The sequence below is a fragment of the Copidosoma floridanum genome, unplaced genomic scaffold, assembly GCF_036245765.1.
Source record: "Copidosoma floridanum isolate Cflo_tuat_1 unplaced genomic scaffold, Cflo_Japanese_pri ptg000030l, whole genome shotgun sequence".
NCBI classification, from domain to species: domain Eukaryota; kingdom Metazoa; phylum Arthropoda; class Insecta; order Hymenoptera; family Encyrtidae; genus Copidosoma; species Copidosoma floridanum.
Genome location: NW_028321907.1, coordinates 6,064,457 through 6,078,853, shown reverse-complemented (window position 1 = coordinate 6,078,853; position 14,397 = coordinate 6,064,457). Strand labels below are relative to the sequence as shown.

General features: G+C 51.4%; 1 protein-coding gene across 4 annotated transcripts in view; it reads right to left on the bottom strand.

Moving 5' to 3' along the window:
• Positions 1–526: 526 nt before the first annotated feature.
• Positions 527–14,397, bottom strand: part of E75 (ecdysone-induced protein 75) — a 65,617-nt gene continuing 51,746 nt past the window's right edge. The window contains exons 1-4 of one of the 4 annotated variants that reach the window (XM_089596168.1): positions 8,575–8,857; positions 4,262–4,503; positions 2,990–3,783; positions 527–2,893 (exon numbers count right to left, since the gene is read on the bottom strand). In XM_089596168.1, coding sequence (XP_089452294.1) covers positions 1,387–2,893; positions 2,990–3,783; positions 4,262–4,503; positions 8,575–8,857 — 2,826 coding nt within the window. In that variant the 3' untranslated portion in view covers positions 527–1,386. Of the gene's footprint in view, positions 3,784–4,261; positions 4,504–5,291; positions 5,859–8,574; positions 8,858–14,397 lie in introns of those variants that run through there. The other 3 variants (XM_014358517.3, XM_089596167.1, XM_014358519.3) reach the window with 3 other exon arrangements.

Here is a 14,397-nt window from a genome sequence, read left to right as displayed (position 1 = left end):
TACGTCACATTAAATGATGGATAATCATTATGTGTGTTTCATCATTTTGTTTTACTTCAATTTTTGTTTTTATTTTTTATTTATTTATTTTTTTTTTTTCATCTTCTCATACGATTATACACTATTGCCTTACGAGCTATTACAATAATTAATTAATTAATTACTTGCATAAAGTTCAATAATAATAGTAGAGTAGATGATTGATGAATGAGGTGGAGACTGTACAGGATGCGCGATTTCCATGATTATCACATGTAATAGATTTACTTAATCAATTTTTTTTTTTTTTTTCCTTTTTTCAACTATTTTCTTCTCCATCACTATTCCCTCCATCAGCAGCCGCATTTGAGACTGATTTTCATCGCAACGACAAAGCTTGTTCGATTGATCATCGATAAGCTACGTCGGTGATTATATGTATATAAATGGATGGATGGGCTCTGTCGCTGTTTAGGTGGACTCGGAGAGAACACTCAATTTCCGTATTCATCTTTATTTTTTCATTTATTTTTTTTTTTTTTCAAAGTTTATTTTATTTTTTTTTTTTTCATCGTCAAATTTTGTCTTCGTATCACGTCGGCACTTTATCAAACAACAATCGCGAGAGCGTCCGACATTGTTTTTCTTTTTTTTATCATTATCATTATCATTTTTTTTTTCTTCTCCATATATATATTTAAATATACATCTTAAACATACACATATGTTTATATTTGCACTGTATCCTTCCGAGATCCATCGAGTATATAATATATATATATATATGTATAACACGTATCTTCCCCGTCCGAATAAACTGTGCCACTTAATCGCGCGCGTGTGTGCCTTGCGTCGGTTCGGAATTGAGGAAGATAAATCAGAAAAGAAAGAAAAAAAAAAAAAAGCACGGGAGGCCGTCGATTGTGTTCGTCTCTTGCACCATCCCCCCTTCGCGCATCGACCACGTCATCTCGGAACTCACACTCCTCTTCGTGCACCACCGGCAATTCGACTCTTCGTTTTAAATAATAATAAATTATTTGGTTTGTAGTAAGCGCTCAAAGCAGCGTCCTGGCACTTCATAGTCAACTTTACTTGTCGTAGCTTCCTCGGCCTCTGCTCGATATCCTCGTCCCGTACAACGCACGGACACCCTCCAAAGAAGGAGCTCCCGTGGCTGTGGTTGCGAGGGTCTCGGCGACGACGCGACACCACAGAATATAACACAGGTGGGCTATCTTTCCCCTCGGTCGCGACGACGGTACGTACTGTCACGTCGTCGACAACGGCACACGTCACGTTAGCAGGGCAACAACAACAACAGCAACAACAACAAACAACAACGGCAACAACGAGGACTATAATGTTTTAAAGTAAAGGAAAAAGCCGTGGGGTCGACGACGGCGACTACGCCTCGAGGGAGAGAGCCTTGCAAGCCACCGGGCCCTGGTGCTGTTGCACGAGGCCGCTCGGCCGCGGTGACGGCGATGGCGACTTTTTCGACAGGTTGAGCGGCTGCTGGCTGTCGGCTATGTCCACCTGCAGCTCGACCATGTTTGCCGTCGTCGTCGTCGTCGTGTTGGGTAGGATCTGTAGGGTGTGCGCGCTGCCGCTCGACGCGGGCCTCGGGCTCGTGCTCGTGCTGCTCGTCGCCACAGCGGACATGTACTTTGGCGAGGTAGCCGGCGACGGCTGTTGCTGACCCGAGCCCACCTGCATCAGGTGGTACTCGGACGACTGCCTCGCCCCCGTCGTCGTCGTAATAACCGACGTCGTGGGCCACCTTTGCACGTAGCTCGACTGCGCCGCGCACTGCTGCAACAGTCCCTGCTGCTGCTGATGATGATGATGATGATGCTGCTGCTGTTGCTGGTGGTGGTGGTGGTGGAGGTGGTGTTGCGTGGGCGAGGAGCGCGAGGTCGTCGAGGGGCACTGCTGTTGTTGCGTGTGGGGGTGCTCGGAGGAGGCCGGGGATGGCGAGCTCGGGTGCAAGGTATTGGCGGGCGACGACCTCGGGGACGAGAGGCTCGCCTCGCCGCGCATTATGTAATTGTGGATGATATCGGTGCGCTTGAGCTGCTCGGCCGTCATCCTCGGGCTCTCCATGAGACTCTTGGCCAGGGTCGAGTGCGTACTACTGAGCAGGCTCGCCGTTTGCGGGCACTGGCTCTGAAGGGCCGACTGTAGCGTCGTCAGCGTGGCAGCCACGGCCGTCGTTATGGCTGCTGCCGTCACCGGCGTCGTCGCCGTCGTTGTCGTCGACGTTTGGATCTGTGATGGTGGCGAGGTTGACGATGACGACGAGGACGAGGTGGAGGACTGATGGGTCACGGAGGTGGGCGACCTCGCGGGCGGTGAGGTCAGGTGCATGTGCAGCTGCGACTGGGTGTGCTGGTGACTGTGGTGGTTGGTGTGCAACTGGGGACTGACGGCGGGCTCGGCCTCGGCGCTGTCCTTTTGCCGAAGGGCGCGGAACTTTTTGTGCGGCTTGTACGCCTCGTCCATGAGGGAGTTCGTGTCGTAGAGCGGGGGCGCCTGGAGCACGCGTTTCAGAACCGGCATGTCCTCGACGAGCTCCTTGTCCTCGGATCTGGGACTCGGGCTCGAGCAGACGCTCGTCGGTGCGCTGCTCGTGCTACTGCTGCTCGCCGGCTTGTCGGGCTTCTCCGTGCCGGACTCAATGCCACTGTCGCTGGGCGAGTCGAGCTTACGGAAGCGCGGGCACTGAGCCTGATGCTGGTGGGTCGGCTTCGACGACAAACTCAAGCTACCGCTGTTGCTCGTGGCCCGATGCAAGAGCTCATCGTCACCGGAGCTCGTACTACCAGAATTGGCTCGCCTACGATGTGGACACAGACCACCGGCTAGTGTAGCCGCCAACAGGGGCGCGCTCGACGCGTGGTGTCCGGACACACTCGACGCCAGATGATGATGATGGTGCTGCTGCTGCTGCTGCTGCTGCTGCTGCTGTTGCTGTTGTTGCTGCTGATGGAGCATGTGGTGGTGATGGATGTGGTGTTGCTGGTAGTCGTGCATGAGAGAGGCGACCTCACCGCTGCAGGTGCTCTCGGTGCTCGAGACACTGCCGAGCGGGCTCTTGACGGCCTCGTCCATCAACGCGTCCGAGGAGCCCCACGACGCTACGGGCTCCTCTTCCATGGGCCAATGCTGTTGCTGCTGTTGCTGGGCCTGTTGGGCTTGAAGCTGCTGCTGTTGCTCGGTCATCTTGAACGCTATGAGTTTCTCCGAGTGAAGGGTGTTGAGGGTCTTGAGGTCCGGGATCTTCTTCATGAGTTCGCGCACGATCTCGGGCTGTTGGGGGTGGTGTTGGGCAACGACGGCCTGCAGGGCACTGCGTAGCTTGTTGTGCATGCGCTCGACGAGCTCGACGTTCCTGAGGCCGGGCCGGTCGGGGGCAATGACCACCACCGAGCAAAAGACCCCGAGCTCGGCGTCCGTCAATTGAAGCGAATTGACGCGCTCGGCGAAATCAAACATCGAGTCCATGAGGAAGCGAGCGTTGCTCGTGTTGTTTATGGACTCGCGCTTCAGCACCTGGTTGTTCAGGCACACTATGCTGTTTGTCTGGGCGTCGAACATGCACGCCAGCCGCACGAGCAGGACCTCGAACACACCGGCCTTCAACAGCGTCACCTGGTCGTCCTGGGCCAGAAGCCCGAAACCCGGGATTCGCTTGGCGAACTCGACCACGCCGCGTATCGCCGGTGAAAACCTCTTGGAGAAGTCTTGGAGGAGCTCCTGCTGTCCGGTCAGGGGCTCGGGGTTTGGGTTTAACGGACACGTCTGTAACACAACAAGCAAACACACACACCGACAACGGCCCCTTTAGTTTCGCCTATGCATTTCATCCAAAAGTACATGAAAAGAAACGCGTGCCATGTAAACATCCGACGTGGTTATGAACAATCCTCTTTGAAAAGCATCACGTAAGAGTATACCGATACGTACAAGTATAGGGTACAGCACGCGACGTCACTCATTGACGCTCACCGGCCTTGCGGCTGTACGGCGCGAGAGTTATTATTACGATTATTATTATTATTATTATTTCTGCTTCCTGGCTCTTCGTTTGTGCACGCGTGTGTATATTGTATACGTATGATCTCGCGAGGACGCGTCTGCGGACGTTTCCGTAAATAATCATTAAGAATAATATCGACGGCCAAACGACAACAGCAAAAAAAAAAAAAAAATGTAATGGCGATGACGATACGCGCGAGTATAATAGGATGCGTGAAAAAAACAAAAAATGAGTACTCACCAGTGTCGGGGGACAGGCCGTGTAGTTGGGTTGTTCGCGGGCCCTGGCGAGAACCGGGGCGAATTTGTCAATGGTAAAGTCGCACGTGTCCAAGTGGGCGTGCACGACTGTGCTTAGGAGCCGTTGCTCGTCCTCGAGCTCCGCGGCCACTGCCTTCTCTTGCGAGCGACTGTAGGAACTCTGCTGCATGGCCGCCAGAATCCTGGCCTTCTCGCGCTTGGGCACGCGCCCGAATCGCACGGCTGTAACCACAAGAGCAAACACAGATCCCCGCGTTTTTTTTAATACTGCCAATTTTTTTTTGTTTTTTGTTTTTGTTTCTGATGTTAATGATTGGGTTCGATGAGATTGTGTTGTGTCGCGCGCGAGCAAGTGGGCGTTCATGTATGCGTGGATGTGGCAATGAGCTGATTGAGTAGAAAAAGCTCGTCTCCAGTTATTACCGTGCTACAGTATATTATATACATGGGGGACACAATGAGGCGGCGCATGCCGTACCTATACACAACGCGAGCATTGAAGAAAAAAAAAAAAAAAAAAAAGTAGGCTAAAGCGAACGGAATATGTGGAGCAATGACAGAGAACGTCGCTTATGTGTACACCTAATGATTCGACGCTAAGGTCTCTCTTCTAGCGCGCGTATCCTTCTCTCTCGCCCGTCTGTTAAGTGCCTCGGTATCGCGTGACCGACTCTCTTGTCTCCCACGCAGAGTCCAAAGTCGCGGAGCAAGTCTCTATGTATTACGAGAGAGCGAGAATCGAAACGAAAAATAAAAAAAAAAAAGAGGAGCACTGTGATGGTTTCCAGGTCGCGCGGTGAAAGTGAGAGTGAGCGCCGCTACTTTCTCGCTGCCGGTATAATGTATATAGGAAAGCGTCGCGCAGTAGAAAGTACCCGGTTACGGTCAGACGCTTGAAATTTCGGAAGGTGAGACCCTATTATACACAGTATATCCGCGAGCCTATGTGCAAGGAGATTTAGTGAAGAAGTGAGATGCAAAGGGTCGTTGAACTTTGTCGAGACACCTACGTGCATTGTGATACTCGACGTTCCCGTTGAGGATGCCTTTGAGGATCGACAGCTCGTCCCCCATGACGGCGGGCATGAGCTGTTTTTCGAATTTCGGCGAAATTTTGAAGCGCCTTCGGGAATACCCCGCGCACTCGGAGATGGAAAACAAAAAATCACCACCAACGACACCACGGCACTCGATTATATTTCCTTTCTTTCTCTTTGTTGGGATGTACTCGTTGCTTTGACACTGAGGTTTATTTTTTATCACACGAGGGGGGGGTACACCACGGTACCCGGCACTTTCAACCAAAAACCAAAAAAACCACACTTCCACGGCGAAGCCGGTGCACCGATGATTGCGATTCACACAAGTGCTTTCCGGTAACTTTTTCAATACGTAAACCGTGCGACCACCAAGTGATAACGTAGCTCTACACTTGCAACTCGGCGTGCTCCGAGCCGGAGCTGTGAGGTTCACGTACGCGCGTGTTAGCGCACGAGAGCATCACCGCAGACTGGCGCGAGACTGCTCTATACCGCGGTGGCACACTATACAGAGTGTACAAACGGCCGGAGAGAAGGAGAGCGAGGATCCCACCGGCCCGCCGCGTTCAACAGCCGTGCCGGGGCTACCCCCACCATGTGTACTCTCTTTACTCGCCGCCGCGCGCGCGCATATATCTACACGCGCGCGCGCGCGGATCAACGCCACCCCCTTCTCCTGTTCTCTTCTCGTCCCCCCCTACCTATAGTTGTACCGCCGCGCGTGCCGTCGTCTCTGTGCTCTTTCTCTCTCGCGTTCGCTCGTTCACGCGTTTATACACGTATGTGATATACCAACGTGTTTATACATCGCACAGATAAGAGGGAAGATCGTGTGGGCGCGGATGAGAGGATGAATAATCGTGTGAGTGCCAGGAGGAGGAGAGGCGGTTGTGGCCTTTGCGCCACCGAGCCTTTGGCCTTGAACTTGGTTGCGACGATAGCCACCGCTGTATCAGTCGCTGCGCCGCGCGGAGCTCGAATGCATGCACCCAAGCACCCCACATGTGCATCTCGCGCTGTGTCGGTGTAGTGTAGGTAAAAGCTCGCGATGCTATCATGAGGAAGTGTTCGATGTACGTGCCCCCCATACACGTACTCTCTCTTGTTTTACGTTGTATGGCGTAGGCACGCTAATTTTTCGAACGGAGCTTTTTGTTCTCATTTCAAATGATTTTCAAGTTTAAGCCAAAGCTCGTTTTTATCCTTGTAAAAAATTGACATCACGTGATGAAAAGAGAAAAAAAAAAAAAAAAAAAAACACCTCAAAGAATCATCGATGAGTACAGCTGTGGCAGGTTTCGTTGGAGTCGGCCGTCGTAAGCGGCAGTTTGATTCAATGCGAGGGATAATCGAGCGCGAGTCCAACCTCGGAGGGAAGGCTCTTCGGCGACAGACGGCCGAAGGCCGAATGAGCGCGACTCCGCAAAGTAGAAACAGCCGAGACACGCGCAGACGTACAGCGCCGAGTAGGAGAGGGAGTAAAAGTAATGGGAAGGGGTTGCCACCGGCCGCGAGGGTTCGCGAGGTCTCCGCTGCGGTGGCGCCACGTACGAGCACTGCTGACTATCCCCCACCCTCGAACGAGGGAGAGTGGGCGGTAGGGGGAGCGATCGAGGTGGGGGGAGAGGGGCAGAAAAAGCGAGCCCAAGAGGCAGATAGCGGAGCGTAGCGGTACTCTCTTTTCCACTGGCGGAACCACTTGCAAGCACGCACCACTCTATCGTGTGCGCGTATATACGTATATATACACAGAGAGAGAGAGAGAGAGAGAGTAGAGTGCGCCCGAGCAACGACCGATTATTGACCCCGCGGGCGTACAACCGAGAGAGGTGGGAGGAAAACTCCGAGCTAACCCTCGCAGATGGAATGAGCGAGTAGCAGTTGCGCGCGAGTAAGCGCCTTGGACTCGTCTCTCTTTCATCTCTAAGTCTCAATTCTGTATTTTATTTATTTACTTTTTTTCTTTTTTTTTTTTTTTCGATTGTACATATGCAACTTGAAAGGATCGACTTGAATACAAAATATGTTATCTTTGGCCGCGAATCTTTGATTCATGACTACCGGGAGCTTTTTTGGCGATAGGATTATACTTGGTAATTATTATTTCAGAAAAAACGAAAAAAAAATCACCCGCATTCGATTTTTCCTTGGATCGAGAGCCGGTGGAACTCTCTCTTTCTCCAAACAAAAAAAAATAAATAAATAAATGAAATAAAATGAAATAAAATAAAAGAAACGAAATTGTCGATCACAACATGCCGCGACTTTCTCGAAGGCGGGCGCGGGACTGTCCACTTTCGCCGCGCGCCCGAGTTGCGACACTCTCGCCCGCGTGAGAGAACAGCCTCGCGCTCTCGTTGTGCAAAGTACTCGTGCACGCGTGTACGTACATATGTATGTATGTGTATACATATCGGAGAAAGAGCACGGCTACGATACATTATATACATACATATAAATACGTATGGCAACAACTGCTCTCCCCCAGCGACGTCTCCGTTGCGTAAACGGTCGATGCCCCGGCAACCCAAATTTCCAAAACGCTCTTCTTTCTCCATACGTGTCCTCGTGTGATCACTCGCGAGCAAGCCAACCTTTCTATATATATATATATACGTATGATACAGTAGCTCTCCCTTGAGCGGTAAGAGTACCCTTCAAGTGGGAGAGAAAAGGAAAAAAAAAAAAAGAAAATCAAAGAGAGGAAAAAAGGCCACGGCTGTTGGACGTCTCGGTTTGACCTCCGCGAAATAATCGAGCGCGATACATACCCACACACGGTCGGCGCTTCGCGTTTCTTTTCGTTTTTTTTTCTCTCTCTCTCTCTCTCTCCGCCGTCCTTCTCTCGCGTATATCATACACTCGTGTCTGTATCGTCTTGAGCAATCGCGACAAGCTTACGTAGCCTCGAGAGCGGATCTCTTTGGCTACTGGATTAGCCCGTTTGTACTTTGTGCTCGTGTATTACCGTTCCCGACCTTTATCTACTGAATTTTTTTTTTTTTTTTATTCTCGGGGCCATCGTATCTTTTTTTTTCACGATCCCGCGGGTGTGTTTTGTTCCACGCCGATTCCAGAGTCAATGAGCCAATTCTTCTTTTTTTTTTTTTTTTCTTTCATCGATCGAACAAGCGCTTCGCAAGGACACTCTCGGGCACGAAAGTGTACGTACGGATGATGTATGATCAAAGTGTCTTATGAATGCGTGTAATGATAAATAAATTAAAAAAAGATAAGGTTTTTAGGTACTCACCATCCCGACTCATGCCTACGGCGATGCACTTCTTGAGCCGGCAGTATTGGCAGCGATTCCTGTTGATTCTGAGTATACTGCACTGTTGGTTCTTGGTGCAAGGCCGGTACTGTATTTTCTGCTGGATGCTGCGACGGAAGAAACCCTGCGAACCAGAAGAATCCCCGAAGCCCTCGTCAGTCAAGTTACCAGCGTCGCTGTCCGAGGACGAGCCGCCCCCCGAGCCACTGCTCAAAGCAGCGGGATTGCTGCAGGCCAGGTCGCATTCACACAGGCACCCCATGGACGAAACCCTTTTTTTTCCCTGGTCTACCGCTATAACGTTGTACCCTCTCTCTTTCTCTCGCTCTCTCTCTCTAGGTTGCGGTCTCTTTTATTATTTTCGGCCCCGGTATAAGGGAAACGAAAAAAAAAAAAAAAAAAAAAGAAAGAAAAAACCACAAAAATAACGCAATGGAAACAGCACCGATGTACGCAAAAGTGCTGTCCGGCAGGCGCTTCGATTCTACCACTGACTGCAAACTCCGATCGCGCACAAATATAATGATGATGATGATTATTATGATCGGGCCACTGGTTTAATCACATTTCTCTTTTGTTTCACCCCCACGAGAACAGGAACTATATTATACCCAACCAAAACCAACAACAGCACTAATCGCGATACGTATGTGTACACGTATCTCAGTCCCTCGACCACTGTTTGCTTGTGTATTTGGGTGTTGGTGTTGCGGGTAAGCTCTGGGCATGAAGCGCGTATACACAATGTAACCAAACGGCACGACCGTTTGTTGCAGAGCTTGAGCGTGGACTGGCGCGGCTGTGGTCTCTAGCACGTACCGAAACCAGCGGAGAAGGACACGGAGCGAGAGAGGAGAGGAGGTGGTGGCGGTCTCTTTCTCTCGCGCTCGCGCAACGGCACATACGAGAAAAACCCAGGTCGCTCGTGCACCCGAGAAAGACAGACGGCGAGCTAGGTGGGGGGGCCCTCTGACCCAATTCCCGGCCGTTCACCCGCGCGCAGTTCACCGCGTGAAAGTGAGAGTCCCTGCGCTCTCTCTCTCTCTCTCTCTCTCTCTCTCTCTTGCTTTGCCTCGCTCTCCTTTTTTTTTTTTCCTCCCCCTGCCTTCGCCCGGCGGAAAGCTCGATGTCCTCGTCCTCCCTACCTGATGCCCACCTCCCATCTCGACCGAAGCTGCTATACGCTTGTCACCTACCGTGTTATTACCGATCCCACGGAAGCTACACAAATTAGCCACCCACCCCCCCTCGGTGTGTGCCCGAGCTACGCGGTATACAGGGGGCTGCGGAGAAGCAAAATCATGATTATTCAACTCTTATCGGTGGCAATGACAAACCGGTCACGAGGATGGACAACTACCCCCATTGTGGCGAGTTTGCGCGCGTAATGACCGATTCTCCTTTTTCTTCGCTCTGGGACAAACTATTCTCGGTATCTGCGCCAACGCACGCGAATATGTACGCGGACCCCATGGGCAGTGCTCTCCAAAAATCCGAGGGAGGTGCACACACGGTATTTGTATGCTAGGAGAGAGCTAGGCGCTATGCAAGGGGTTGAAGTAAGGGGGGGGGGGAACGGTGTACGTATGGTACAGTGGTAGTGGAAACCCGCTCGGTCAACGACCTTTCTCTCCGCTGCTGTTGCTGCTAGACTCGTGAAGCTAGAGAAAGAGGGAGGGCACGTATATGGAGGAGGAGGTGGTGGTGCAGGAGAAGGGAGAGACGATATATAGTACACGTACAACACCATCGGGAGGTTGCGTAATTCTCTCTCTCTCTCGCCACGGCTGTAGGACGAATATATACGTATGTTATACATAGGGGTGGGAGGGGGTGGGTCTTTCTCCGACCGCGGTTTTCGGGAGGGTGGCGCGCACGCGCTCGCGGTTATCACAGTCATGGGGGGTAGCGTAGCTTTTCGGCGATTGTTGTATCACGATTTTTACTCGAGTGGGAATCAAACGTATAGGATTGCCCAATAAGCAATCTCCCCGTTTCGACGAGCGCGTGGATGTCGCAAGTTCCTTTTTTTTTTTTTTTTTTTTTTTTTTTTTTTTTCGTGTGTACATCGCGGGTGTGTGCTCATGGCACGTCTTGTTACGTGGGTATACCGTATGTTTGGTCGACATTTTAGCGTTAATTTTCTCCCGCGCCAAGGTTACGAGGTGTTTTGTCTCTCTGTGTGTTACGAAAAGGAGCTCTCGAGCGCGTACACGTATACAGGTATTTACTTTCGGCGGGCTTTCACGGCCGCGCGTAATATTGACTTGCCGTCGCGAAAAAGAAAAAGAAAAAACAGTTACCCGAGTTTCGCAACGACCGGGAGTATGGTAGTAGTAGTAGTAGGCATATTACGTGGCCTCGGTCGCGGTGATGAGTTCTTATATTTGGAAAGGATCATCCGGTGAAAGGATTGGTCACTTGTTATTTGTTTATCCGCCGTCGGCGAGTCACGGTTCATAACATTGTCGGTGGAGCAACGATACCGGTCCGAGGACAATGCGTAAAAACAGTTTTGCAATAGAAATTTGCAAACAAACAAAAAAAAAAAAAAAAATCAATCGATAAACGAAGGGAAGGGAGCTTCGGGAACGTCGTAGCAATGGCTTTGTGCACTCGGGAAGCTACCGGTCGCGCGCGACCTCGCCTTGGCAAGCTGCTGCGAGAGCAAATAAGAAACGAGGTGTACCGTTGCACCTTTGCAGCCCGCCATGTATATATATACACACAGTGGCAATGCACCAGGACGCGAGCGCCGCTAAGATCGTTGCTCTTTTGTCCTGCGATGTGGTACGTATTAGAATAATGTACACAGACATATATAGAGGCGCTACTGGCAGTACTTGTGTATATACATAGAGAGAGAGAGAGAGAGAAAAAGGACCGCCACCGTGCGGTGCATGAGAGAGTGACGAGCGTCGGGCCCCACGAGCCGAATGCTAATTGCTTGGGGTGTCGTCTAAGCTCCTTTGCCAGGAAACGACGAGTAGGAATGCTTTATATAATATATACAACCCGCGCGTGGTGTGCTCGGCAAAGACGATTCTGTTGGATGTATTGGGCGCGAAAAGTCCTGTCGCGAAGGAGATGGTCCTGAAAATAACAGCGAGTAATTCCAGCTCGAACAAGCGAGACTCGGCAGCGGATATTTAATGAACGAAGGGACGCGGAAATAGATCGGCCCATTGATTTTCGTCCCGGAGCGGTATATTTTTCTCGCCCAGCGATGAGCGACGGAAATAGAGCACTCGGTGCAAGGAGTCAACCTCCCCCCGTTTAACAGTGCCGACATTCGAAAAGGCTGTGCTCACATATTATGATACCAGAGTATATTTTTGAAAAATCGGGAGATCAATGATTAAATGGCACAAACTCAACGCGAAGCCAGTTGGGAGGAGGGGGGGGGGGGGTCAGTGGTCCGTTGGAGTATAGACTCATCCCTCGTAGGAGCGCGAAAGGGGGCCACGACCGGGCTTTGCTCTCATAGGCACCTATCCGTACCGTATAACGTGCTACAGGGTATATAGCCACCGTGTGTTCCGGCGTGCGCTGCCGCACGTCCTCCCGGGCACGAGGGCAGCAACCCCGGATGAACCCCTCTGTATGTACGTGCTACCGTTGGCCTGCATATACGCACGCACGCCCCCCCTGGGTGAGCCGAAGGGGGAGGGGTACGTGGGGTGTGCAGCTGTGTATAGAAGGAAGCAAGGGAGAACGTATATATAACATAGCCAGCACCTAGCTGGCATCGATCTCCCTCCCGCCCCTTCCTTTTGTATACACACACACACACACACGTAGAGCGCAACGCAGCGCGCAGTGCATCCCCCAAACGGGTCACACGGGGTCGACGACCACGACCATCTTTCTCCGATGGTTGCCTCGCACACTTGCCACCCCCCCACGAGGCGATTCCAAATTACACCGTACGCGTACCGCGACATTCTCGTGCCACGCCACTACTGTTCCACTATTATGCACTCGCTCGAGAAACTTCTATACCTATGGTATATATATATACACACACACACTCAAGGCGTCATTTTCGGTGGCTATATGAGCTTGCGAGCGAACGACAGAGCTTTTCCAACGGGGTGAATGACTCTAGCGTGCACGCCGTGTGCGCACTATGTTTTGTTTATTTTTCTCTCTCTCTCTCTCTCTTTGGGGAGGGAATATTATAGATGCACCGTGCTCGACTTTCTCCCTGCGCGGTGTACAACTTCATTGTGGAGTCAACGATCTGGGCTTGCGAGCGAAAAATCGATCCCACCACTCCGCACCTGCTCGGCTTTGAGTATACCACGTTGCTCCCGATTTCGGTAGGACTTTTTCCTTTGTCATAAAAAAAAAAACAAGCGAAACTTACGAGTCGTCCTGCTGCTTATACAAGAAGAAGTGGAAAATTCCTGTGCAGTTACGAAGGAGTCGCGTGATAATTGTATGAAACATCGGAGGCAGGCCAAACAGCGCTTAGACAACAGCTATAAAAGAGATAGAGATAACGCAAATATAGTACAGGCAAGCAGCTAGACGATGAGCGAATCTTAGTAGCGAGCGCATAGACTACTCGGACGAAGAGGCGAGGCGAAGGGGGTGGCGAAAGAGGCGACGACCGCGCTCGCGAGAGGCCAACGACCGGAGCCGGCTATATATTATTATATCGACAAAGTAGGAGGAGAGAGATCTGTGGAGCAGCGAGAGAGGAGAAGGTGAATGCTGAGAGAGTGCAACGTGCCCTACGCGGGACGGCAAAGTGAGAGAGAGGGAAAAAGTATGGTAGCATACATGTGTACACTACGACAGAGTGGTGTAAGTGCGTGTACCAAGTACTATATAGGCGCGTGTATAACGGAATGACGCGGGCTGCAGAGTGCATACACTACTGCGTGCGCAGGCGCATTATAAATGTTGTACTCTAGCCGACACCAGAGTGCTCCAAGAGAAGGTGGAGGTGGAGCATTAAGCTCACGGGGGCATTAACCGGCACGGCCGAGAGAGAATTTTTGCTGCCGATGCGCTCGACGCTGTCAGACGGGACAATGAGCTTTTACGCGCGTGTGCATGTATACTCTCTCTGATTTTTTAAAAACTTTTTTTTTTTCCCCCAAGGACCAAAATGAAACTTTTTTTTTTGTCACGTTACATCGTACTCCCCGCAGTCCTTATTTACAAAGCTCCAACAGAGCTGATCAAGGTCCGTGGATAAAGGACGAGCTCCTATAGAAGGGGTGAAGCAAAAAAAGCTCGAGTGCACGGCGCATCACGGCCAATTTGTAATCATCGTTATCATTGCGCGCGTGTACTCGCGGAAGAGCCCGAGTTGTCTGCAATGGACTCGCGCTCGGTGCTCCTCCTCCTCCTCCTCTCTCGCGAGCACTACCTTCCGCAATAATAAGCGAGTGACCCGGTTCCAAAGTAGATTCGCGCGGAGGGTCGGTAACCCCGGGGACGTCGGTGTGTGCAGTAGCAGCCCGAAATACCCGCTCTCTCGCGCGCGCGCGCGCGCGTGCAATCAAATGAAAATGAGATCACGACTCGTTACGACATCAAAAGTGACGACGAAAAGGAAGAGGAGGAGAGGACGGAAGGGGGGAGTCGAGGAGAGAAGGAGGAGTAGTCGAGGAGGAGGAGGAGGGGATGGCGTCGAAGGGTGGGAGAGTGTGTGACGTAACTGGCTCACGGAGAGGTCGACGACCCGAGTAGGGTTAATGCACCCCCGTCAGCCTTATTTCAACCCTCTCTCCCTCTCATCGCTCGGGCGAGCGCGCTCTCGCTATACCATTCGTGTGTGTCCGTGTG